General features: G+C 38.5%; 2 protein-coding genes across 4 annotated transcripts in view; both read right to left on the bottom strand.

Moving 5' to 3' along the window:
• The window catches only part of LOC105834740 (unc-112-related protein), a 60,332-nt gene extending 46,420 nt beyond the window's left edge, over positions 1–13,912 (bottom strand). The window contains exon 1 of the mRNA XM_036284759.1: positions 13,617–13,912. Coding sequence (XP_036140652.1) covers positions 13,617–13,755 — 139 coding nt within the window. The 5' untranslated portion in view covers positions 13,756–13,912. The remainder of the gene's footprint in view (positions 1–13,616) is intronic.
• Positions 13,913–15,547: 1,635 nt separating this feature from the next.
• On the bottom strand, positions 15,548–27,569 carry LOC105827847 (DENN domain-containing protein Crag). 3 transcript variants are annotated; one of them, XM_036284755.1, is made up of 19 exons: positions 24,844–27,569; positions 24,082–24,681; positions 23,265–23,848; positions 22,846–23,086; positions 22,514–22,784; positions 22,322–22,413; positions 21,979–22,229; positions 21,732–21,902; positions 21,528–21,656; positions 21,153–21,399; positions 20,927–21,077; positions 20,459–20,662; positions 19,839–20,063; positions 19,326–19,421; positions 18,926–19,167; positions 18,585–18,843; positions 18,099–18,503; positions 17,577–17,746; positions 15,548–17,220 (listed from the first exon to the last, which is right to left on the bottom strand). In XM_036284755.1, exons 1-19 carry the CDS (start codon positions 25,169–25,171, stop codon positions 17,084–17,086), a joined length of 4,803 nt encoding a protein of 1,600 aa, XP_036140648.1. In that variant the 5' UTR covers positions 25,172–27,569; the 3' UTR covers positions 15,548–17,083. The 3 variants fall into 3 exon arrangements, with proteins under 3 accessions (XP_036140648.1, XP_036140649.1, XP_036140650.1); XM_036284756.1 differs by lacking the exon at positions 19,326–19,421 and having other exon boundaries at positions 24,844–27,568; XM_036284757.1 differs by lacking the exons at positions 19,326–19,421; positions 19,839–20,063; positions 20,459–20,662.
• Between the last annotated feature and the right edge of the window lie 87 nt (positions 27,570–27,656).

Here is a 27,656-nt window from a genome sequence, read left to right as displayed (position 1 = left end):
TCGGAATTATAAAAGAAAAAAAAATCGTAAACAATTCAACAATATTTTACGAGAAAAGTTTACTAGAAAAAAATGTTATAAAAAAAGTAAATTATAGGAAACAGTGTAAGTCAGCGAGTCAGCTGGCTTCTCGGTTAAAAAACCCATGATATGCAGAAACGCTTCGAACGGGGGAGAGAAACGACAGCTCGCAGAATGCAGAGTCGCGTCGTCGTCCGCGTGAGTCATCGTTCTTCCTGCCTTTAATGCGATTTCGGTGGTCGCGACACGTAACGATGTCTCATCGACGTCTCTAATCGTTTCCACGTTAATCCGTAAGCGGATACGCGTCGCGAATTAACGCTTACCCCACCGTAATGCTAGAGTATCCCCGTGCAGCTTAGCCGACGTCACATCGAGTTTGCCTTCAGACACTTTGCGGCTGAGCCTTGCAATCGAAATGCGAGCGACTGAGCACGGTTGTTTGCTGTATCACTGCAGTCTCGAGAGACTTTTACTGCGAGAGCCTTAATGGACGGCCGGCGGATAAAACGGGAACAATATAATGCAACAGGATGCCATATGACGCGGAGACTCGAGCCATTCCGTTCTAGCGGGCAGTTTCGAAATAGCGGGAATTGTATTTCACCCTTGTTAACCTCACCCTCTTGCACTACCGTTAAATAAGTTTTAACATATGCACATTTAAGTGCTAATTGAGTGTTTAAGTTTAAAATTAGGTGTTTGATAGAAAATTACGTAATACATAATGGGGGAGCTGACTGGCCCTGATCATATTCTGCACAAAATAATTGTACACAATCAGAATATTTTACACAAATATATTGTACACAAAAAAATTATATGTGGAAAAACTGTGCACAAGAATGATCCTTGAATTAAAAATTGCACACGGATATTGTGGGTAGAAAAACTGTCTACTACCCCGTTTTTTCTACACAGTATATCCGTGTGCAATTTTTAATTCTTGTGCACAGTTTTTCCACATACAATTTTTTTGTGTACAATATATTTGCGTAGAATATTCTGATCGTGTACAATTATTTTGTAGAATATGATCAGTGCCAGCTGACTCAATGTCTGATATGAAAAAAATATGATAAATTGAAGAAAAGAACGCAAGGAATAATCGGGTACTAATTCTATCTAATTGGCACTTAATTCTACAATACTTTATTTGGAATTTATTTAAGTGTGGCTATAACGGTCTAATGGCGGTCATTATATATTTTGATTCGCGCGATGCTCACGCTCGACGGAGGAAAAACGCGCGCCTCTCCGGTAGATTAATCGCGTCTGCCGAGCGTAATCGATTTATGCCGATTCCCGCGGGCAGAACGAGGCGAATTCGCGCGATGTGCGGTCGTGGCCTCGTTCGAACGAATCTCGTGTCGCTCGCAGAAAAAAGAAAAGAAGAGTAACGTTCTGCACGAGCGAGTGCCATCGGCCGGAACGACCGCAAGAGCGTGTCGCAAGAACGATCGACCCCGATCGCGATTCGATCGGCGGTATCAATTCAATAACAATAATAATAACGAGAATAGTAACTATCGGGCGCACTATGAATCCGCCGGCGTGGGACAGAGGTTCGATTATGCTGGGCACGGCGGATCGAGCGCAAAAATAGATGTAGAGGAAGATCGTATACTTTCGACCATTTTAACATTTTCCACTATAAGTTTTATTTCAGTGTTTAAAGATATAAAAATATTTATTTTGATTTTGTATTATTTATGAATTTATGTATTTCGATTTTTACAAATATCCAAGACAGTTCCACGGCACTGAGAAGAAGCTTGACTCAAATAAATAATTATTTGAATAGTATTAATAACATATTTTTTATCAAATCAGTAGTTTGTCAAATCACTTTTAAGAAATAATATTTTTCAGTATAATATATTTTTTCCTTTTCTATTTTTGATATCGTTAATCGCGATATTTGAAATTTTGTCCGAACGATCATACGATTATTCTGATGCGTATTGCTCCTTTGATCAAAACAGAAGATTGCTCGTGGAAGAGTCAGTCGTGCACGCGGGCCAGCTTCCGGACGTGAAGCTTCAGAAAACGTGCAACAGTGAATCCATTCAGACGACGCGATCGTGTACGGCAGTCAATTACCCGCGTCATCTCGCGATAATTTTAGCGATACGTCATAAAACCTCGTTTACTCATGAAACACGTTTAAATTTAATCACAAGCCAAATTATTAATGAACTACATCAACGGTAATAAAATCCTCTCCTTTCATAAATTGACGAATTAAAAAATATCAATTAAGATTTGATATTTAATCTATTTCCTTAAATAAATTATTATTGTACTCAAGCGTTTAATTAACCAATTAATCGCATTTTGCTATTTCGATAAAATTGTGACACACGCATTATTTTTAATAGTACGTTACAATTTTGGTCACTACGATTGCGATACGTCGTGGTTAAATAATGTCATCTATCGCGGGCAGGCAGGCAGGCATGCGGCCTCGGTTCGATATGTTCTGCTGGGTGTCGGGTGCCGATCCCGAAGCACGTGACAGAAAACACATTCGTCACATTATTGAACGGCCAATGAACGCCGGCAGGCATTATAAGCGTGTGTAGAGGCAAGAATCGATCTACATCACGCACGACTTGAGGTAGAGAAGGACGGCGTGAGTCGTCGGTCGGGACCCCTATTAAATCATCATCTGATGCGCGACAGCATTGTTTACTGTCCGAGCAGCGTTTCGTTTTAGAAAATAGATTCGGAGCGTGACGTTACAATGCCTGTCTCGAGTCAAGTGTGAAAAAAAAACCGCGCATCTAGAATAAAAATAAACGCGACGTTTTAATGGATGCCTTGATTTTGTCTCGTAAATGTGATATAAAAATTATTTTCTGCGTAAGACGTGTTTGTACCGTCACTGTACAATAAGTTGTGCTGGATAAAAGAATCCACACAGTTCTTTATCATAAAAAGTTCTGTAAATTTATATAATAATCATATGCATAAAGTTAAATCAAAATAACTAAAGTTATTTTTAAAAATCGCAAAAAATAACTATATGATTACGACAGGTTCTTTTTTGGATCATATATCTAGATATCAGATGACTGGGGTTACTCATCTTGGTTATTGACCGAAGAAGCGATTCAGTTTAGTAAGCGTATCCGTAAATAATCCTATTATTCCATCTCTCAGTTGAATAAGTACCGTACGGACGCTCTAATTGAACGGAATGAATTACGGGGATGTCGGTAGTTATTCTATCGAACCAACTAGCCGCACGGTCGACTTTTCGCACATCGTTCTCCCCATCGCGGTCAACGAAACCGTACACTCCACGTATGTACGCCCTCATTTGCCCGAGATAAACGACGAAGGCCGAATTCACCGCGTCTCAGAGCGTTAGACGTAATATTTTCACACAAAACATATAATAAGGTATTAACTGTTGAATGATACCTACACCGACTAAATAAAACGTAATATTCTTCCAGCAACGTAGTTTAGATTAATCGAATTAGAGTGTTGAGTTAATAAAATCATAGTGCAAGTTATTAGTTTCCATTGTTTCTACTCGCACGATTGCATTCCGTTCGCTCCATTCGCGAGAGAATTAGCTTGCTAGCCGTTACGAGCAGGTGATGATTTAATTTTACTGTGGAATACCGCGATAGACCGGCCGTTAGCGTTTACGCCCCTCGCCGGATAGTTATAACGTTTAATCAGTCGTGACATAATGAGACCTCCATGAAGAATTCCGATGACGCTCGATCGGCATATCGTTCACCACCTGCGTTCTATCTATTTATCTGTGTGTGGGTAGCGTACGTGTCTCGCTATTATTTCATAAAAGCGTTTGCCGACGTCGACCTCGACCCTTATTTTTCCCGGCAAGCCTCCACCGACGCAACCGATACTGAAACTCGAATGTCTACCTCGCAACGCTAATCGAATTCTAGACCGATATGCCTTGTTGCAGCGTCTTTTTAACACTGAAACAATCAAACCCGTTAAAATGACAGGCTTTAGATTTTATAATTAAACTACAATAAGAGGATTAAGAGGATTTTTCCGATTTTTCTGATAAAAGTAATAACAAATAGTTTAAAAAACGATAGAATGAGTACACATTTATGCCAATTGTTCTAGTGTTAAAGTAAAGATTCGTAAAGATACACAGAAAAAAAGTAATATAGCAAATAATATATGTATCTGTAGTTACGCGCTGCCCACTACAGATAATAATCAATAATATTTGCTGTTAATGCAAGTACAATGTTGATACTGCAATAGCATATATTATTGTATTGAGTATATCTGTAGTTGGCAGCCCGCAACTACATATCTTATTGGATATATTACTTTTTATTTCTCGTGTATAATCTGCCAACCGGAAATCGCTAATTATGAGCGTTTACGTAAGGAATTTAACACAAAAAAAATTTTTAATTGCGCACGTAAGAGATGTAAGAGAATCTTACGTGGGCGAACACCAATGTTTTCGCGAACGAAATGTTGTCGTCTTTCAGACGGGTTCCTTATCGAGGAACGCGCGGATTTTAAGAGAAACATCAAATCGAGTATAATAAAACGGGAGAAATACGTGCGTAAGGAAAGGAACACGTGGGTGACTATAAAATGTATGGAATCAACTTAAAAAGAATGAAAGGGACTAAGCAAGCAACTTGATCTTGTTAATATCTCTCTATATTCACGCACTCTCTATATTCTTCATTGTTTATCGTTATTTTTAGTAACGATAAGAGTAAGGGTAAATACCCTTCAACGAGAAGTGGAATTTATTTCGAGTTCTCATATAACTTCCCCTTCAAGAAGAAATTCATAATCGTAGGCTGCGGGCTCAATTGTCCCAAGTATTTCTTGAGACATTAGACGCAAGAAGGAACACATTAACGAGGGTGCGGTCTGTTTGATCTCATCGCCGTCCAGCTCACTCACTTTCCTAGGCTGTCCACGCGGAAAATTTCCGTCTGCGTGCCGTTTACTTACGATCCGAAGACATCGTCCTCGGAACGTTTAATTTTTTTTCCGTAATGAAAGGCGCGACGTACAATATTTTCTGCGTTAAAAAACTCGCCCGTTAAAAAAACAGTGCTATATGTGCCAAGGGCAATATCAAAAACCCGCTGCGCTATTTTTGAGAGCAGTCGTCAGATAAAAGGCGGAGCGTGCGAAGGTTTCCTCGTCGAAACAAAAATATTGAAACGTTTCTGGCTCGTTATGCAAATTAAATTCGTGCTCTATCGTGCAGTTTCACGTAAGATACAAATTGGAGATACGTCTCGCATATTATGACAAACTTAACGATCACGTGTTTTCCTGTTCGTTAGCTATTAATTTGTAAATGAGATTTCGCCCGTGATGAAATATGAATGATGAATATTTAGCGTTCCGTAATAATCTTAAGCTCGACGATGACCGTCGCGTGAATTCGCGTTAATCGTCGTGAATTCGTCGTCGCGGCTCATTGACTTATAAGGCTTATCCTTCGTTGCCTACCGTTAAACCGCAATAATGAAGTCACTCGGTCAAGGTTTTCGGAGCGACGCTGCTAAAGCGCCCGACGCCGCCGCCAACGCGCGCGAGGTTTCCTCGTCGGAGCGCGCGTCCAAGTCCATTCCGGGCTCTCGTCCCGAATGTTTTCGGTCCGACGGAAATTTGTTACCCGGCTCCGGGCACGCACGGACGGATGCCCTCGCGCACGAATTATTCGGAGGAGCAAACCATCCCGCGCCTCTATCGCCCGTGATTCACCCGGTAACGAAACCAGCAGCACGTTCGTCGGACTGTGTGAAGTCACGCGGAATTATTATTCATAACCCGAGGAAAAATTCCCGGTCACATTGCGCGACACGCGCAATTTGAGCTTAGCCCTGAAGTGGATAAAGAGGTCAAACATTTTTCTAAAATTGAAAATTCTCGGAATATAAAAATTCCAATTATTATACATTGAATTGTATAACGAGAGATTTTTTTTTTTATATAAACAGCGAAAAAGACGTTTCGCGTTTAATGCGTCTAACATTGCAATTATTTGAGTCGAAAAATTTTTTTGGCAATTTAGAGAGATATATAATTATATTTATTCAGAACATTCTTTGTTTACTTGGTAATCGTTTACTCACTTCGTCAGGATAGAAGAATTTTATATAAAATTCTTGTGACTCACGATATTAATACGTAAGCAACGTCATCGTTTTACATGCAGTTATGCGCTATTTGTGTTTAACACACAAAATACAGTTTGAAGACAAAATTTGTAATCTTTGCACGTTTCTCGGTTATTTAAGTTCACAAAATTCTCTATCTCTATTTCTGTTCTCTCTTTATCTTTTTCTTTATTCTGTTATATTATTCTATTTATAAACAAATTAAAGTAAAAAATATTTGTATCACATCATTTCAAGATAAATATTGTATCTGTCACAAACAGTGGATGTCCTTTTTTATTTATTACCGATTAATTTTCATTTTTTATTTATCGTTTGTTTTCCTTTTCTCAGCAATATTAGAATTTATAAAAAATTAACATATATATACATGTTAGTGTCTTTGATGAGATTAATTGATAAAATTTATGGAACCGTCTAAAATCAAATAGACTTTATGGTTTTCTTATTGGCAGCCATTCCATGTAATAGTTCACACTATTTCCTTTCAATTGGCAACTAATGTGTATTGAAAGAGACGCGTATGTTCGTGGTCTCGTAATAAAAGTGACACAGTTGATTCTTAACGTCATCTTCAATTAACATGAACGATGCTAACCAATCGAGTCGAGACCTATCAGGCAAACCTTAGTAGCAAGCAACAACGACGAGAGAACTATTAGCATATCTGCATAACGGCAACGAGATTATCGACGGAATTCAATGTCAATTATCATCCGGTACGAACGTCTGAACGAATTGGACTTTGGAAGATCAAGGATCAAGTCGAAGGTTATCGCGTCGAAAAAATTTAGTGGGATATAAATAGAATCTTATTCTAGCCCGTCAAGATAGTCTACGAAAAAATGTGGCCAGAAATGTAAGATGCAAGTCTAATGAATCTTATTAAAAAATTAACAAAAAATAATTTCGTAAGTTGTAAAATATAAGAATACGAATTTTTGTTATGATCAAAAAAGTGACTCATGTATATAAAATTCAGTTATAATTTTAATAATATTCAATCAATAATTTGAAAACATGGAATCAATTTTTTTACGTAAAACTCAAAAGTCGATAAATAAATGGAAAACTGAATACGTCATTCATCCGGATGACATTTTCGAAGAGTGTCCAAAGGACAGTGGAGTAATCCTCTTAAGTTCCTTCCGAGAAGGAATGGGATCCTTCGATCCAATATCACGTGCAAACAGAATTAAATCACTCCCTAATCTACGGCACATCCGTCACACCCCTCCTCCCTCTATTCTCATTTATAATCGAGACGATATGAGTCGTACGTGCGCGAACAATACGTGATTTCATTCATAAAAGTCATCAATCTCAGTAATCGTGACAAATGTTTTCTTCCTCCCAAGTCGTTTCTCGGTTGAAGAAACGTAAGAACTTTGATATCAAATAAAAAAAAAAGAAAAATTATTGTGCGATATAAAATATAGGCAGACGCTTTTCGTCGCGTTAATAAAAATCGATCGAATGTAAATTAGAAAATCTAAGAATGTAGAAAGGTCGTGATGCCTCGCACGCGTAACGTTTTGCACGACTCATACGAAGTACCGTAACAAGCAACGTCGTCTCCAAATGGCAAAACAGTCCAGGTGCCACTACAATGCGCATCTTCTCGAGGAGTGTTTGCCATCTGGACCGGTCGCTCGAGAGTGGTATCTGCCCTGAACAGAGCTAAACTGGCCAAAAGTTGTATTTTCTAAACGCCAAACAGCTTCCGCCGCTTTCTATAAAATATCCTATTTCGAGAGGCATTTAAGTTGCATTCTGCAGCGATGCGCCATAAAAATTGTGCCAGTCGAGGATGCCGTAAGTGTCGCGTTGTTGAAGATTCTTTCATTGAAGTCTCTTCTCTCTTCTAAAGATTCCTTACATATAATATCGGTTAATAAATTACAGATTATTTTGTGATGTGGCCGACAATGTAGTACGGATACTTTTTCCTTTTAAGTTTCGCTCCCGTTGCGAATCGCGTAAGGTAGCTGACGCCATATGAAATTACGGTAATCCGACGCTGTACACGTAATCCGAGCAGATAATTCGACTTAACTAGCTTCGCGGTGAGTCGACCTTCCGATGTAACCTTCCTAGGTGCTGATTGCCACTTCGATGACGAAGGAAATTCACTACGAAAACCCGCGCTCTTTTCTCTCTTTCTCTCCTCTTCACATTCTTTCACTTGATAGCTAATAAAATAAAAGAACCCTTGTCATCCGTAGACAGAACGATCGAAGAAAAATCTGCAAGTTTATCAAAGAATTCGGAGCGAAGGTGATCTAATTCGTTTTATCTTCCATGTTAAAGCGTCTTTTGATTAGAATTCTCCGCGATTGACGCGTTCGCGGCTTCGTCTTTGATTATACGATCGTGTGTACACGAATTCGGAGTCGCGGGCACTCACGGTTGACGAAAAGGTGAGGGCTGCAGCGCAAGGCATTGCCGAGGCTTCGGCTTCGCGGAAGAGCCGTAAGAAGAATGCAGTCTTGTCGTCGAGTTGCTAACGTACGGTACATCGGCTCGGGTATCTCTCGTCGGCTTTTTTCTCCCCCTCGTGACACCGCGAAACCACGTGTCCGGCCGAGCCGAGCGTCAATTACTACGAGGCTGATTTCGATAACAATGCCGAAACAATCCGACTTGGAATTTCAATTATCTTTGACGGCACACGCGAGCTAATCGCGCCGACAAAAAACTGCACGATCGTAAGAGTACAATAATAATTGAATAACAGCTATAATTAAATATGATTCTAAATATATTGAGAGAGAGAGAGAGAAAGAAAGAGAGAGACGAGATAAAATTTCGCGAAATGGGAAATTTCTCGACATTTCGTAACGTGCCAATGAATATTGCGTAACGCGAAATACGATCGAGCCACTCCGAAGGCGTTTACGCAATGTGTTTACGCATTGTAACGCGGGATTTATGGAATGAACAAATTGGAATGATGTAGCGCGGGCAGCTAAAAAAGGACAGACAGCTCGATCCGTAGGCGCGACCCTCGTCGCACGCAGTTATTGTTACCATTAGTCTTATATCTGAGCATTTTTTAAATAAGAAAATAGAACACATAGGTCATAATTTAATTTTATGATTGATAAACGTTCTCGCTGATGAAAGAAAACGCATAGGAGCTATTCTCGGTATATACAATTTATTCAATTTAATTGAATCTATTTTTTTTAATTTCCAAATTGTTTTGCGATTTGTGTCGTCATTATTCAAATATGTATTTGTCATGTAAAATTATTTCGACGTCGGGCGGCCGTATGACATTTTCTTGCTTTTGGTTCTTTTGCTGGCAGAGGCAAAGATCAAGCGTCCTATACCTGAACGTTCTATACTTCCTACGTTCCACTTTCAGGACACCGTCCTTTCCGCCTTAAATCTAGATCATTTCATCTGTTGTATTTGTGATATATAATAAAAGGATATAGGTACAAAAAACCGCACTTTTTCGTCAGAATCTCTGGAAATGGTTCAAAATCGTAGATGCACTTTCAAGATTAAAATTTAATTAATTTTATTGATAATTATGGATTTTATTGTACGCGACTGAAGATGACTGAATAGAGTCGAAATGTTTCGCAATCCTTCTATTTATATATATTTGGATTTGTATATTTTTATTATTTTTTTCTTGCATATGCGTATTAATAAAATAAAGATTAATTATATATAACATCTATATTAGCTCGTTCATTGACCTTGTATTCTAATATTATTGCTTAGCACAATGTCACATTTAATTTTATGTCACATTTAGCAGTGTCACATTTAATTTTATTGAATAAATACAATAAAAGAATGAGTAAACTCATTCAAATTTGCACATCCTCAGCTAAAATGTACATTATCGCTTAAAAGTATTTGCCCACTTTGTTTTTTCTTAATTGAACGTAATGGAAATTTTGAAAAAAAGTGAATTTTAATCTTCCTTCTTAAATGTGTGTCTAATATGTATGTTTTTATTTATTTAGAAAAAAAAGTAGTTGCTTACCTGATAGGTAAGTTTACCAAGAAGTTGGAACAACCGGCCCTTAATTTTTTAAATATTTGGCTTAATAATCTTGATGGTTTAATAATCTCAAAATTTTATATTCTACACATAAAAAAAAATATATATAGTAGTATTATAATAGAATTTAGACGTGTTTATATATATATATATAAATTGAAGTAGGCAAATACTTTTAGCAGTAGTGCATTTTACGTATAGTGTATTTTAAATGTTGCAAAATGCAAATATACCAGTTTATGACGATTTTATTCTTTATAACGAGTTCAACTAGAATTCATTGCATTATTCCGTTAGGTTTCCATGTAATTGCTTGGAAACTTATAGTCTTATACGGTATCTATAAAGAATTTCTTTCTCAAATTACGATATATTGCAATCGATTATTTCGGGTTTTCGCACAATACTAAAAGAAAAGATCATCCTTCTCGAAAAAATCGGACAGCATCTCCAATTTTTCATTTGTGTCGATAAAGTGCACTTATTTTTCTTCTCTCTCTCTCTCCCTCTCACTCTCTCCTCAAATTCCCTTGACCCTCTAAATTCCGAGTATCTCTTTACACAATGCCCCCCATACTACACTGAATAAACCGTTCAAGTACGCGTGACCCATTGCGACACGTCGGTTTGCGGCTACGTGCACTCCGGGACACCCGGTGTATTTACATAAGTCTCAGCCACACGGCCGGTAATACGCGTCGGTCCGGTTCGGAATCGCCGAGAGGCGAGATGCAGCGAGAACCTGCACGGCCACACTAACCTGTTGGCGGGTCCGGCGCGGTGGGGTAAAAAAAAAAGGTAAGAGGACCAGTCAACAAAAGATATGGCTGCCGGATTTTTCTACCTGGCCTCCGCCCCGTATCCGCGACGTTCGATGCCCTTTTCCCTTAAAACCGATTATTTTCCTGATTGACGTTCTTAAACTTGAATAATTAACAAATTCGATTAATAATTGGCTAAACAGGATGAAGAGTCAGTATCAGTCGATGTTGCTCGAGTGAGATATAATTAACTGCGACAAAAATAATCACCAAGTGTAAAATTGTTCGCTTTCGACGTTTCTAAAAAAAAAGAAGGGATCAATTGGAAGTAATGAATATAAATTGATTTATTTGCCGAGTCTTTTTTCATCAACGCCCATCCGCAATTTCATCCCCTGAGGGTCGCGACGATTTCGCGGAAACTCGATTGAATAATGCACCCGCAGTCGTCACTTCACGTCATAACGTATTCATGAGTCACGGCGATTTTCTCATCATGTGAAGGAGAGTTGGGCGTTACTAGGATAAATATTTTACTTAAACCAACCGGATAGGAGTAATTTTCCCTGGGTGAAAGACGGTCGTCTCGCGCGAACGAAAAGAATGGAAAATGAAAAAAAATCACTTTCCCGGTCTAAGCGAGATTTTTTCGAGAGTGAAGAAAATTGCAGTTAAACGAAATAAGTAAATGACAAAAATAAGGCTATTTGATGTGCATCTTTTAACAATTTTTAACACATTTCTTAGAGTCTATGTGCAACTGCAGCCTTCATCGTTGAATTGTTCAGAAGTTCGGAGTTCGATTTTGCCATCGCCGCGCCGCGTGTCGACTTAACGAAAGTATTGTGCGTCCCGTGAATACCCGGTGAACGAGAATGTCGGTACTCGTACGAGATTATCATTATCGCACCCGGGAGGAGAGGTGGGCGTCACACTCGAGATACGACGAGTTATTTCTTATCGCGCGGCACCGTCAGGTAAACAGTGCGCTGAAATTTTTCTCCGGAAGCGTTTCCTCGCCGCGTTTGTTCGGTAATTCCCTACCGCCGTATATTTTTTTTGCTCATCTCTATTCGCAAAAATATATTTCGCGGAAGTGAACAAAAGGGCAGCTGCGAACACGCACGGAGAAATTGCGCCCCTGTCCCTCTCCTCTCTCCGTTTCTTTGAATTGTCTCAGGTGAATACAAAATGGCCTGTTATAAATGACAGTACAGTTGCAAAGTGATTATAGAAGAAAAATAGAATACCAAATATTAATTTAAAGTAATGGAAAGGCGTGTGTATGTTGAGAGATGTAGTAAAATTTTATGTACAAGTTTCATGTCTTGTTCAAGAAATTTTATGTCTTGTAAGTTTGTATCTATTTACGTAAGAGACAATCCTAATCATGCATTCTTGATTTATCTTTCCCACCGGTTTTTCCGGTTGTACCGAAACAATAATGGGCCACCCAGTATACGGGTGGATATGGGGAATCGGCTCGTTCAATCGATCGAAATTGGCTAATTCGACGAGGATAAAACCGTCGGCTTGGCTAATTACCCGCGTTTTGCCGATGCAAGGGCGATCAATGTTTCCAGTCTCGTAAAATTAACCGGTTTACTATATTTAAAAAAATCGTTAATCGGTGGTCGTTATAAAGGTGGCATTTTTTTAATTTACCGTTATTTTTTGCAGAAAATTGAACGCACGCAAGATCCAAGGTCTTTATCAATCATTTGTCTCTTAAAAAATAAAATAATAACATTGAAAATTAATCGCTTCTCTTGTGCAAATATTTTTGCATAATTTTATTTTTTGTATAAATTAAATTTTATATATAAATATAGATATATAAACTATATTATATATTATATTAATTCTTTAAATATACACATTTATTAAATATAAAAAAACCCGTTTTACAAGAGAAATCATTAAAATAAAATTAATTTGCTTTTTTTTAATATATATATATATATATATATATATATTAACTTATTTTTTGTCATATAAATTATATTATATATTAATAATATAATAATGTATTGATATATAATGCGAGTTCTAAATACACTTACACATAAGAGAAATTTTAATTAAGAATTTAAATTAAACTTGATCGTTTTATAACGATTATTTATTCTGTTAACAATAACGATGGATAATTTCGAGATCGTGCGGCAAGAAAATTAATAATTAAACATTTTGTTTCTCTCATTCTATCTCTATACTTCCTCCAAGATACGATATTATCTAGGAGCTCTCGTGAGTTGCCGTCAGATTAGTCTTTTTTTGGCCTCTCGGTCTTAAGACGAGGCTGTTCGGTCTACGAGACTGAACGCCGGAACGACAACACTTCGCTGTTGCCTGAAAATTAACGAGCATGTGCACGATGCATGTGCGCGGCGCCATTTTGGCGCCGGCCACTTCAAAATTGCAGTGGTCCGAGGGAGTCGCGCCCCGCGCTACCAAATTCAAATTCCACCTGTCACGGATCGCGACGTACGTACATACGTTCAATGTGAACACGGGACGAAGACTGCAGTTGAGCAGCCACATTTTAAAGAGAAACAGCCGCCGGGAGACAGCGAACCGGGAGAGTGGGGGGAAAAAAAAGTCAAGAGAGAAAAGAGGAGTGTAAAGGCGGTGTGTAAAGGCGCTCACCGAGATCTTCCACGAGGCGCAGCATGACACCGCCGATGTGCAGCTCTCCCTTGACGCGTAGGCTCCTCTCGACCTGCAAATCCGTCACGAAGACGCGCAGCACCCAGCTGCCGTCCACCTCGTGGCCGTCGGAGTACATGTCGCCCGCGGTATATTTCTCCTCTCCCTTTTTTTCCCTCCTCGTTCTTCCTCTCTTCCTCCTCTTCCTTCGCTTCTTCGCCGAACGGCGAGATGTCAACGCGCGGAGAGAGAAGAGGGAAATCGGTGTCTCGGAGGTCCGGTTTCGCGCACGCACAACTCACGCACGCACGCACGCACGACGCACGCACGTACGCACGCACGCAGACACCGGCGGTGCCGTCACCCGATCGCCGGTGTATATTCCTTCGTATAAATACGATAGTTGTTGTCTCGCGCGAGATCTCGGTTCAACGCCTGGCGAACATGTCACACACGCTCCGAGTATTACCGTCCACCGTTTTTATCACCGGCTCGGTGCGAGCGACCGTCGCACGCAACGCACCACTGTCGCGCGACGACTGGCCTTCCCTTCTCCTTCTGGTACTCGCCGTCTCTGCTCCGGGCGCACACGCAACACACGTACACACGTATACACGCGCGAGTGCACACGCGGTCGCGAAATCGCGTGGAAGGAAACGAGACACGATGGGTACCGGAGCTGCGCGCGCGTAATCCAACCACCACCACCGCCACTTCGTCGCTCACTTGCTCCGACCCGAGTGAAGTCAGGCGCAGGAACGGAGGAGGCGTTCGGAGCATCGGGCACCTTCGGCCGCGCTCGGCTTCGCGCGCCACGCTTCGTTCCCGATGTATGTACACGGTCGTATGCGTGCGTACGAAACGGGTATCGCGTCGTGTTTTCTCTCCGGCGAGAATATAGCGTTTAGCCCGATTTGGGGTGACGACGGGCGCGAGAAAGCGGATATTAACGAATCGACCGAACGTCAGCGACGTTCACGACCAAAAAGGACCGATTCCGTGACGCACCTGGAATAGTATTCCCGTCTCTTCATTTCCATTTGTGTTATATATTTAAATTTATTCGAGTGTATTTCAACGTTCGAGTAACACTTCGGAATTACTATATTTATAGGAATTTCCTAATTTCCTTCTCTTTCCAAGCCGGGAGAGGATGAGAGGAAGGATCAGTTTCGAGAAAAGGTAACGCAAATCAATTTCTATTGAGCAAACTGAAGTGAGTTGTTCTTCCTGTTGCACAAATGTATATCGTCGAGAATTTAATTCGCGAAAAATTCAAATTAGCAATCTCTTCGGTTTTTCTTCTTTTAGGAAGATCTTTTAAGAGTCCCTAATTGTGATGTTGCATTTTTTAGCAAGCTAATTGATATAATTCGACTTATTAAGATTTCGGATAGAATTGATTGGTTGGCTGACAGAATGTGTGGATCTAATTTATATGGAAATTTTTGTTCGTGATTAGAGTCAAGAATCCTGTTCCTCTAACGCATTGCAATTCAAAAATAATTAAAAATTTGTTTCTATTTTTTCATGTACTATCACGAAATAATTATGAAGAGGATAATAAAGATTTTTAGTTTCTTAGATATTCTTGCTTTAAAGAAGAAAAAACTTTCAAAAATATTAAAAGTATTATTACCATAAACTTTTTCTACATATAATAATATTAATATATTACTTTTCTAGTGATTTCGTCAGAATATTTTTATTTATATAAGGAATAAGTTTTTTAAAACTTTGAAACTAAAAGTAAAATTAGTAAAACAAAAAAATACAATTATATAAATTTATTTTTTTTGTTTTTCACATAAAACTTCTAATTAAACTCGTAAAAATAATTATAGCAGATATCTTGAGAAGTGATATCGTCAATTTCTTGGTTTAAATAAAGTAGATATTGCGGAAACTCCTTCTAAAGTAAAACAAACGACTTTTGTAAAATATCTCAACTGACTTTATTTTCATGATCTACATTCATAGCAATGAAATGAATGAATGTACATACATACATTCATCCACGTTGTCCAGAGTGAAAAGTGCACGGCAATGAAAGACCGCGTTCATGTGAGTTTCCTTGCCCGCGACGAATATCTCTTTTCCATTTTGTGGACATAGAATAATTCGTGGGCAGCGTCATCTAATTATTTTCGCTAATCTATTACAAATGCTTCGAATTGTCTAAAATTCATAAAAATATTCACTCTCACGCTAAGCATTTACATTTTCAAGAAAAGTAATTCGAGTTCGACGCGCCACACCCTGTAAAGAACACTTTTCACCTGGGACACAGAGAAACGATTCTTACGCTGTGTGTTTTGTCGTGCAATAAACGATCGTTTCTATCTAAGAGTACAAGGAAAGAATACTGCGTTTCGTCATGTCACACGTTATACTTTACGTTGCACTTTCTCTCTCTCTCTCTCTCTCTCTACTTCTTTCGCGGTAAAAAAAATAGTTGGTATAAGGGAGGTTGCTTCGTTTAATACCGCCCTTTCTTTCCTTTCTTCTTTACATTATGGATATTACGTGTTGGACTGAAACGTATTTAAGGTCACAGCACACCTGGAGGGAATTGAACTTGCAGTCGCTTTACAGTTCGTAAATTCTTTGGTACTTAACATTTTTCGATGTTGTACTCTTAGATACCCTTAATGCGCTGCACAAATTACTGAATCACAAAACAGAGGCGCGACCCGATTTATATTAATTAATTAAAAAAAGTCGATAACTGTTAAAACAATTATATTATAAACATATAAAGATCAGAGATGTACGATTAGTTAAAAATATTATCGTTCAACTTCTATTGCACTGACTGATCTCGCGATTGGTAGCATCGATAATTCCAATGTGGTTAACGATTTCTCCGTTCTTTTCTACATCACAGTCCTCTGTCGTGATAACTTCGTGATAACTGTCGTGATAAAAGTAACTTCAATTAATTAATAATTCAGCGTTAAAATGATATCGATGCAACCGATCCGATGGCTACTTCCGTCAGTTTTCGCGTGCGTGATCGTGATTCGAAAATTCCCAAATGGGTCCTCGAATTTAACGATCTGTTTTTTTTTGCGCAAGCAAAGACAAGTATCACGGATGTCAGCGAGTATAAGCGGAGTCTTATAAAGAAACGAGGATGAGGTAACGTTAGTTCGCACGTCGACGCTGTGACGTCGATCGCATTTCGAGAAACGGTGCTGTAGATCGAACTCGAGCGTAATTCATCGTCGATAACATTAATAGTCCTCCGTGTTAGATAATAATAAACATTCAACATCTAGCAGCCGTCGTCTCGACGTTAGACATCTCGGGATGTAATAGAATTCTTTTTTTAACATTGCGCGTATCTCTCGCGCGAATACCCAACATTCGCACTCGCGAGAATTATTTACGCAATATATCACATCTCCTCCAATGTCTCAAACGAGACAATTTTTCTCAAGTATCTTCGGCTGCTCGTGCAATCCTCATACGTTTAGTTGCTTGAAATAATACCTGCAGTAGACCGACATCATCGTCGGCGGCGCATCAATTTTATGCAATAATTTTTCTTCGTTTTCAGAGAATTTCTCTAACGATAAACTGTATTCCCTATCGAAAACACCTGTAACAATAAGAAGCACTATTAGACGAATTAAAGCAAAGACTATAATCAGATTTGATCTCAATAGTTGGATCAGTAATTTAAATCTGCTATTCTATCCGAATGTTCTATATTGTAAGTTTGGGTATTTAAAAAATAAAAAGATTTACAGAAAAGAATTCTTAAATTAATAAAAAAGGTTGTCAAACAAAAAAGTTTTTAAATAAAATATCAAATACTAAAATAAAGACATTTTGGATGTATAAACTCGAACAAAAGAGCAAAATTAAATACATCGTGTATAAGTAGTCATGCATAAGTAGACATGTCAGAAGACAAGTTATTATATATTTTTTAATTATGTATATATGGCCTACCTTGGTCAATATTCGTTCTCCCTAATATGGTAAACGCCAGGAACAGTATATCCCTGTATATAGAAAACGGAGGATCGTCTATTTGATGTTTACTTCTTTCTAAGGCCACTCTTATTATAGGTTCCGCTAAGTCGTTGCAACGAACATACGTTATCACTGCCTGCATCAATCTAGAGCAAGTAAAAGAATAATAAGAAATAGTTGTAACCATTTATGTTCATTCCGTCCCCCAATATAGATTAATTTAAATCTCGATTTATAACTTACTTTTGATCTTTTTCTAGTATTAAGAATATCGTAGTCAAAGTTAATCTACATTTATGTTATTATTATATTATATATCTACGGAAATGGATCTTAACAAATCTTTTTGTTCAAAAATGAATCCAACATTAATTATTGTTTTCTCTCTAATTCAGTTATCTAATCCATTAATCCTTTTATTTTTCACAATTTCAATTTATAATTAAAATTTAAATACTTCATTATTAATCATTCAGATAATAATATATTAAAACTTACGTTCTGTCTTCTGTAAAATTCGACTTCCATTGGAGATACATAGGTAAGCGATCCATGTGTAATCGTTCGTTGTCCCACATGGTTCTAACTCCCACCGATCCAACAGTTCTTTGAAGTTCTAAGTTCTTATCGTTGTTTAACCAGAGATCAGGTAAATGACTCGTTAAATTAATTCTTTCAAAGTACCATATCAGGTTCCAGTATACTATTGGATGCTCCTGAATAAACCTGTGTTTGGTGAGACACGCGTCCCCCTCTTGACTCAGCACACTCTCCAATTCTTTTCTTAGAACTAATGGATTCAGATATGGTACGGTTATTGGTTCCAACGATTCTTTTGGTTGATCTAGCAATTCTATCAATGCCTCTGTCAAAGGATCGTTACTCTTCTCGTTTGCCTCGCACCTATATGAAACAGATATATTCTTAATGGTAATTTTATATCAAGAACAATTATACCATTTATGATTACGGTCGCTTAGTCACCTGTAATCCAATATCGTGGCTGTGAGAAGGGGTACGGTAGCTTTGTCGCAATATTGACAAACTGTATTTAAGTTGGAATCTTCCGGCTGCCAACCAGCCATTATCTCCTCGTCGTACAGTATAGCGGCACAGTGATGGCATCTACTGGCACTGGAAAGCACAAGCTCAATGGCAAGACGTTCTTCTAATTCTCTAGTATTCTTTGGATAGAGACACTCCGCGAGCTCGTACAAAGAAGCCAAATCTAAATTTCCATCACCTGTGATCAAAGAAAGATATCAATACCATTGTGAAATGTAAGATATATGATATCCATTATTATAGTATTTTATATTTTCTACCTGATGCCCTGGTCTCGTTTCGATCTTGTATGGATCCGTCAGTAAGAGAGTCCAGTGATTCATGTGATATTCCGTAAGCTATTTTTTGTTCACGTTCCTTATTTTTCACCGGCGTACTTGTCGCTGAAATCGCTTCTTTTATCTCGTCAAATTTTTTTACCACAGTCGTCGCAGCGGACTTCAAACTGTTCAGACCACCAAGTATTATTTCGTTCGACTTTTTCCCTGTTAAACTTGATGGGCTAAAAAAAAGAATAAAACAAAATCTGGATCGAGCAAAGGAAATCTAATAAAAATTTTATTAAAAAATGTGTACTTAGTGTCTCGTAATAGGCACGAATAAAAGCAGAACGCGCATGTCTAATGAGCATCTACACAACTAACATCGTCATATACGTACCTGATATAGCTGGAGAGACTAAGAGATTCAATAAGTTGATTTGACGATATTAAATCCTTATTTTTAGCAAATGCCAATCCACCCGTGGAGTATCGTCTACATTCAACGGACAAAATAACAAAAACCAACTCAAATGGGCATGCAAAAAAATAAGTAAAAATAAAATTACATTCCTCTAACAGTGTGTTTATAAACGTATCTAATTACCTCATTTTTTTGTTATGTTTATGTACATATATATAATATGTAAATACATATAACAATTTACTTTTTTATCAATAATACCGTTCATTCATATACCACATTTAAAAGTTGAAGAATAATCTCTAATCACTATAATTCTACATTTTTTTACGTTTACAAACACAATATAAAGTATTTGGGTCTTGCAAATGTGTTATTTCACCAAGTCACACTTTGAAGGAAAAAAACATAATGCATCACGCAAGGTGTTATTTGACTATAGATAATGTGTGTGCACGTTATTAAATTAAACGTACGCAAATATCTTACCCGAAACTAAGTTTAAGACTAGATCCTAAGCTAGAGAGACTGGATGTTACGCTATCCTTATTCCAACCAAGACCGCCTATTTCCAGTCTCTCCTTTTCTCTCTCCTGTTCTCCTTGCTGTGCCACAGAGTGAGGCATTGTTTCACTCCTCTGCAAATGCCCACCCACCGTCATGCCACTTTCATCTACCGCTTGATGAAACGTCGCACTACGTGGGAGGATGTTGCTGTAAACACATATTTTGTATGTAGAATGATTCTCGTATTTAAAATCATCATAGGCGAATAGAATGTGTATTTTTGAAGATCACAAAGCGTGTTTACAATACAGTACAGTTGGTTAATTTAAAAAAAGTTGCAAAAAAGTATTTTTACGATTACTTTAACGTTTAACCAGTAACAGTTTCCCGTTAAGCAGTCAAAATTATGATTTTATATATTCTATTTTTGTTTTACGTTTATCATTATTTTTAACAAATATTTACTCCTTCAATTATATATACATATATTACTTTCAAAAATAATTTTGTAATTTGTGATATGCTATTTTTCTAGATCTCATTGTTTGTTGTCAGATATTTTATGTTTTCTATGCAAAAATACAATACGTGGAGCATCATACCTTCTAAATAAGAGTGGCCCTCCTGGTCTCTCTTCAGTCGTATTATTTAAAACAGTTAAAGTACTTGTTGAGCAATTTGAATCATTTTCCTCGGAAGGCGACACGATTGGTGTTTCGTCATTAATGAGAGCACCCAATGGGTCATTTTCCGTAACTGGTGTGCGTATGGGACTTTTTAAAGGCGATTCGACACTGCGCGTTAGCCTACATGGAAAATATTATATACATCTACATAAGCCTATACATGCAAATTAGCATTGTAAAAATTCAATACGGACAGATTAATTACGCAAAATTTTACAAAATGGCTAAATAGTCTACACAATGAATACTCGCGTTTGCATTTGCTATTGTAATACTAGTGAAATAACAAACTCTAAAGAACAAGCGATCTCAGCGAATGGGGCAAACCTGAGAGCGACACTAAGGCTCAAATCCTAACAGTAAATATATAACAGCAAAAAATACCTTGGATTACTCGGTGTTTGCTCCAATTCATCTGATTGCAACATACTTAACGTTGTTTGATCTTTCACTATGCTATTCTGCCGAAGAAGTTTGGCCTTTAAATCGAACGATCCAAACCCAGGTAGATCTGACACAGAACTGCCTTTAGTGGCTGTCAGAAAAAAAGTATTATTATTTAAAAGTTAATGTATAAATCTATCTATCGTACATAAAAAAGTCAACTTACAATCACTGTGTGCAGCTTCAGTATCCTGAGAATGGGAACTGTCGAGACTAGACCGAGAGAGCGCATGTTCCATGCATTCAGTCTTATCGGTGGTTAAAAAATCCATGTTGGAACTCAATCGTCTTCTAGCGCTCTTTTTCCCAGCTTTTTTAAATAAAGCCGCTCCGACAATAACATTTCGTAATTTATTCCACATTAACTGACTTGAATTCGTCATGTCGGAAGGCCAAGTTGCCTCGAGAACAGCCTGTAAACACGATAGAGAATTAATTAAAATTCTCTAAGATAATTATTTAAAAATTGTATAAACACATCTCTTTTTACTTATTACTTTTTACTATATTACATTTACTAGTTAAAAAATAGACAAATCACCTTGTTGTAAAATCCATACGTTAAAGCGTTAGGTTGAACACCACTGCGTTTCATATGGAATAATAACTTTACAGCTAAAACTGGTTGCCCATATACACCACATAGTTGCATCATAGCTCTGTAACATACCTAAAAAAATAATAAATATTTATTTAAAATAAATAAAATCTATTATTCTTTTAACATCAAACTTGACGTTTGTACCTCTTCCATGGGATCGAGACGTAACTTTTGCATTTTGACTAACATCTCATAAGCCTGATGCAAAACTGCAGCAGGTTGGCTGGAGACTTGTAACATGGCTGGTAAATGCAGAAACCAAAGACTGTGACATGTACCGAGTAAACATCTACCCCATCTATCAGGCATCGCAGCCTGGAAAAAAAACAAATCATGCATATTTACTCGCAAGAATATTTTCAATCGTGAAAATACGATCAATCGTATTTACTTGTTTTCGAGCCATCCTTTGAGCAACTTTGATTTCATGCTTTGTTCTACGAGCCATAGGACTCCCAGGTACCATACCGAAGGCACTTAAAGATGGATTCTTTAAACAGAAATTTTTCTGAGGCCTCATTAGAGCTGGGTTTAACTTGAACGACTTGTATATTATTGGTGTTTGATTTGTCCCTGCTTCAGGCGGAGGTATAAATACTGTACGTTCGCTATGTTGAGATTCATCCAGTTCCAAAAGAGTTACTGAGAATTAAAGAAATATGAAAAACCATTACACAATATCCTTTATATACGTGCTAATAGCATGGAAACGTATATTTCAATTTTATGCATACCATTTTCCTCCTCGACTCGTTCTGTACACTCATCAAAAAACGCTAATCCCGCCATATCCATATCGGACACGAAACTCCTTTCTTCTATGAACCTGTAAAATTTACATTTTTAGATTAGAATAAAATTATAACAATATATATTAACAAAATACTATTACGATAGAACTAACGAGAAGAAATAAACTAATTCACCTAATAAACATTTGCGTTCTGACGAGCATAGTGTAGAATTTAGCGTGGGCTTTATCGCGACTTCTCAAAAACGCTTGGATATTAAATAAACTCGTTGGGTCTGTTGTTCCTACGGTAGGCGCTTTTGTAATCGGTAACAAATAACTTCGGTATCCTTTGAGAATCGTCGCCATAAATCTTAAGAAAGCATCCTGTATTTCGAGCTCTAATGCTTGTTCCCTCCGTTTTTGTTGAAACTCTCTGTCCACGCTGAAGTCTTCATCTCCTCTATCTAACATAAAAGTAATAACGTTATTATAATATTAACAAAAAAAAAGGTAAATAATAGTTACCTTTTTGAGAATAACTACTTTTTCCCCAAGAAATTATCTTGGACGACAAAAGCTCCAACCAATTTCTGAGCTGTCTAGCCGCCTTTTTAGGCAGTAATTTAACATTTAAATACTTTTTGTCGTCGCATATCGCAATGTTATTTGTATCTAAATTTACGCAGTTGACATCGGAAGGAGGATCGTATAAATCAAAGAACCTTGAATCCACGCCGATCAGGAATGGCAACGGTGCATGCAACACCTGTAATTTAAATAACAATAGTTGCCTTTCCACTTTTTGCATTCGTATAGTATAAGAAATGCGCAAGCTTAGTATATATATATATATATATATATATATATATATATATATATATATATATATATATATATATATATATATATATATATATATATATATATATATATATATATATTACCTCCGCTAATCCTAAAGGACATAATGGTATGTAAGGACACTGCCACTTAAAAGGAAATAGAATCATGGCGATGGCCTCGCTCACGGAAGTCAGTACGTCTGGGCGTAAAGAGTGAACCAGTATTTTCTGCTCGGTTAATATTAATAACAATATCAATAAACAGTTGTCAGGTCCCAAGTTTATCAGCAATTGCCTGAAACTTGCGCCCGATCTAGGTAGGGCTAAATCCTCTGGTTGAGTCAAGATCAGTCTATCCTGACTACTGAGCTGTACCAGGATTCGTGGGCGTTGCGGACTCGGAAACGGTATGTCGCATAAAAAATACGAGATGTATTTCTCGATTGGGACACTTTGCGGTTTATTATTCACCATGCGGTGCAGGAAAACCAAGAATTTCTCAAACGTGTCGAAAAACGGCCAGTGAGACAATATACATATGGATTTACTGATATTCAGCGATTGACTCGCAGAATCTGTGTATTGTAATTTTTCCAATTCCAATATACTAAGCCTCTTTAGTATACCGGTTCTCTTGAACATCTTCATTTTTACCTGCGGTTTATCTTTAGTTATCTCCATGTTATCTGTTGAAAATAAAAAAAAAGATATTACCTAACGAAGTATATTATCTATTACTTTGGAATACATTCGTTAAAAGAGTTTCGATTAGATAACTCTACAATTTATTTATTTAGTTTACATTAGGTGAATTATCTGGGCGTTATTCCTGAATGCATCCCTGTATTATTTATAGATTCGAGATTATCTACAGAAAGGTCAAATACTATCAAATTAAGATTATAAAATACATTTGTACCACTGTTTTTATTATTCTCAACTGTGTCCATGATCTCCTGACTATTTTTGCAGTTTGAAGTGTCGGGCTCCATTTCAAGCTCCTCGTAAAACGTTATTGCTGAGCCGTATATTTTTTGAGCAGCGTCGGCGACCGTCAGAACAAACGTTGAGAATACCGGCTTAGGTTTACACGCTACTTTAGGCCAACATTCTATAGTCGCGCCCATCGGTAGACAAAACATGGCGACGGAATTGGGAAAGCCAAAACTGTTGTAATCCGCCATGGGATACTTATAGAGTATCGCTGGCTTAAATGACACCAGATTGGCGCGATTCATAGACTTTTTGTAACACAAGAACACGTCGCTGCCCAGCATCCCCTTGTTCAAATTCTTATTGATGACGCAGAAAGCATGTGGTGGACTCTCTCCCTTATTCGTCAGGATAACGCATATATCTGTGACCACAAGAGAGTTGCAAGGCATCTTCCGACTCGCTCGTCTATATGTTACAAAAATTTTCGAAGTAGAATTATTCACATTGGCCACATGACCCTTAGGGGTCTCTAATATCATCTCAGCGTCTTGCATTATACGTTCCTTTCCATCGTATATTATACCTGTAAAATAAAACAATCTTTAGATAATGTAACACAATTAGTAGTAAAAACAATTAGTAGTAGTTTAGATATTTAGACTAGATATTGTTCCATAATCTAAAAGACAATTAACAATAATTTCAGCAATATATATTGTTTCAATTTGATGCTCCTGTTTCTTACCAATGTCAACCAAGGGAGGTTTGTCCCGGCCTCTTCTATAGCATAGATAGCATTCGTTTGTTCGTAAGCTCCCATGATTCAGGTCTGCCGGAAAACCAGACACAGTGCTATCCAACAATGTATAACCCTCTGGACAAGTTTCTCCCAGCACAGGGAATATTACGGCAAGATCCGTGATGGGAGGCGGCATATGCATGTCCTTGAGATGAGTGCCCTCCTGACACCATATTTCCAACTTGTTGTTGGTCTCGTTGTCCTCGCTGGGATCGTCGTCCTGACCAGGTAGACCGGCGATGACAAAGTAATCCGCCACCCTTCGGTCATCCATATTTCCCAAGTGATGTGGACTATCCAAAGAAACACTTTTGGTCAAGTCTCGCTTCCAGTATTCCTCATATCATAGGCATAGCAGCGTCAATCTCAATGACTAGTCAGGTCGTTTCCGTACATGGCACTGAGCTGGCTGTTTTAAAAAACTTTCCTCGCATAGGTGGCACTCGAAATAGCGTGAGGTTTCCTATGCCCCGCAACAATTCTCCCTTTTATAGGTTTACAATCTTACAAAAATACTCTGATTATAACCATCGATACGTGTCCACCTGCAATGGAGTGGAGTATTCCTCGGCGATCGTTTGTGTTATTGCTCGGAGTCACGAGGATAGAGGCTCCGCCTCAATCGACGTCCTTGAGTCCGCTCTACGAGGTGGATGTCCCACGCGCGTTGCCGTGCATCCTCCCGAGGATCCTCCGCACAAGTAGCTCGGACACGGCGCTCCGTTCCTCGGCGCGGACGCCGCCGCGGATGCTTTCTCTCTCTCTCTCACTCGCGGACGTCGACGCCCGGCGGATCGGTCGTCGGCCGTCGTCGCGACGATCGCATCTCTCCGCGCGCGCGAAAGACGGGAGTCGTGGTTCGCTCGCTCGCTCCCGCGGGGTTCGGAACGGAGTCTGAAATAGGTTAGACGTCACGCACGGCACGCGACACACGAGCGGCGGCGGACGCGTTTATACCAGTTTATACACACGAGCGCGCTCGCGCTCGGGGACGACGTCGAGGCGCTGCGGATGGCCGTCGCCGTCGTCGCGCGAGTCCCGCTGCAGCGATGACGTAGCAGCGTCGACGATGACTGCTAACTGCGTTGTTGTCGCGTCGTCGCGTCGCCGTGACCGGAACGCACCTCCTCGCGATCGGGGAATCGGTGCGGGCGGCGTGGTGGTGCTCAGTCGGAGTTCGGAGTCAGAGAAAGAGAGAGAGAGACGGTCCCACAGTGGCAAGTGGGCAGTGGTTGAGTGGTCCCCACTTGGCCTGGCAAAATGGCCGATGACCGTGGCGCGCGGCGGCGGCCTCTTCGAAAGGGATCCCGGCGCGCGAGATCGAGACTTCTATCTTCGCGAGGACGGACCCCGCGCGCTCTCCTCGCTTCCGCCTCCGTACGCGATCGTGTTATACGGCGGCGCGCCTGGATCCGGGACGATGGGCGCCGCGCGCGCGTCTCTTTCTCAGTCTCTCTATTTCTCTGTTCTCTCTCTCGCAGGTGTCAGTGCAGCGTACGTCGCTGCCGCGCGCGCGTCACGTCGTGCTCCCCTTTTTTTCGTATCTATATATCTCTTTTTCTTTTTATTCTCTCGTCCTTCCCCCCCAAACTCATTTATCGGAAACATACAGAGTTCCCGAAGTTACTCGAACCGCTAGGAATAAACCAATAAACAGACGTAAACGAGAGCCGGAGTCGTCCCCCCCGACCGCTCGAGAATCAATGATGATTACACATCGCGCGGAAATTGCGATAGTCGCGCATGCAACCTCAGTATATTATATGCTGACGAAACGGATAAGAATCCGTTAGATCTGTTATTCTAATGGCGATATCCTTAATTACGATATCCTAATAGGGAGATATAGATCAAACATTCGATATAATCCAGCCTAGCTGTTCCGTGTTCGTATATCCCATTTGTTGTAAATACAAATAATTATTTGACAAGGACATTGCTTAATATTTTTCAAGATTTAATTTAATTTTAACAAATAAATAATTTTAGTCACATAATAAACTTCTTTTTAATCCGCGTCGTACTTTCAGTCTTCGTCTCGGTTAAATCAATAGAAAAGCGAAAGTTAATTAAATATTTGAAAAATTTAGGATTTTTAATGTTATATACATATTATATTTCAATATATGCTATGTAATATTTTTCAAACACGTGAAATACTTTGTTGAATGTAATAACAAGAAAACTTTGTATTTTGTTATATTTAATGATATTTTTTTACAAAACCAAAATAATAATTAATACACTACTGTAATAATTAAAGTAAATAAAAATTTGAATATAAATGCATGGCAGCTAGAAAAGATTGTATACATTATTTTGAAAATGTAAATAATATAATTAAGATTAGTGCGATTGCATTAGACCCAGAGTGTATCAGTTTCTGATTCTCTTTTCTCGGAGGCTGCAATGATTAAAAGACTGTTATAAGAGCAATTAAGATTCTTTCCATTACGCGCCTCCAATGTTTAATCTTTAGTCCTTCTCTGAGACGTTGGCATATAATTATCTTGTTTTAAATGCAAGAAGCGACGCAGAAGAACAGAATTAAATAGCTTCCATTATTGATGTTGGCAAAAATTAAGTTGTTTTTTTATAAGGCTAGCTATCATCTCTCTACGTGTTTGTTTTGCCTTCGTTTTATAGCTGCATCATTCACATTTTTTAATATAAATGTATGTAAATACGTAAATACTACGTAACGTAATATATATAATTGAAAGAAATAAAGTATTTAAATTATTATGTTTATGTCGACA

Source organism: Monomorium pharaonis, chromosome 3, assembly GCF_013373865.1.
Source record: "Monomorium pharaonis isolate MP-MQ-018 chromosome 3, ASM1337386v2, whole genome shotgun sequence".
NCBI classification, from domain to species: domain Eukaryota; kingdom Metazoa; phylum Arthropoda; class Insecta; order Hymenoptera; family Formicidae; genus Monomorium; species Monomorium pharaonis.
The sequence above is the reverse complement of the archived record's forward strand: the minus strand, read 5'-3'. Positions and strand labels throughout refer to the sequence as shown.

Coding starts and splice junctions, on each gene's coding strand:
- LOC105827847 (XM_036284755.1), bottom strand. CDS start 25,171: ATGGATGACCGAAGGGTGGCGGATTACTTTGTCATCGCCGGTCTACCT. Junction 20,064..20,458: donor GGGCCACTCTTATTTAGAAG/GTATGATGCTCC, acceptor ATGTGTTTACAG/CAACATCCTCCCACGTAGTG. Junction 17,221..17,576: donor GAGAACGAATATTGACCAAG/GTAGGCCATATA, acceptor TTATTGTTACAG/GTGTTTTCGATAGGGAATAC.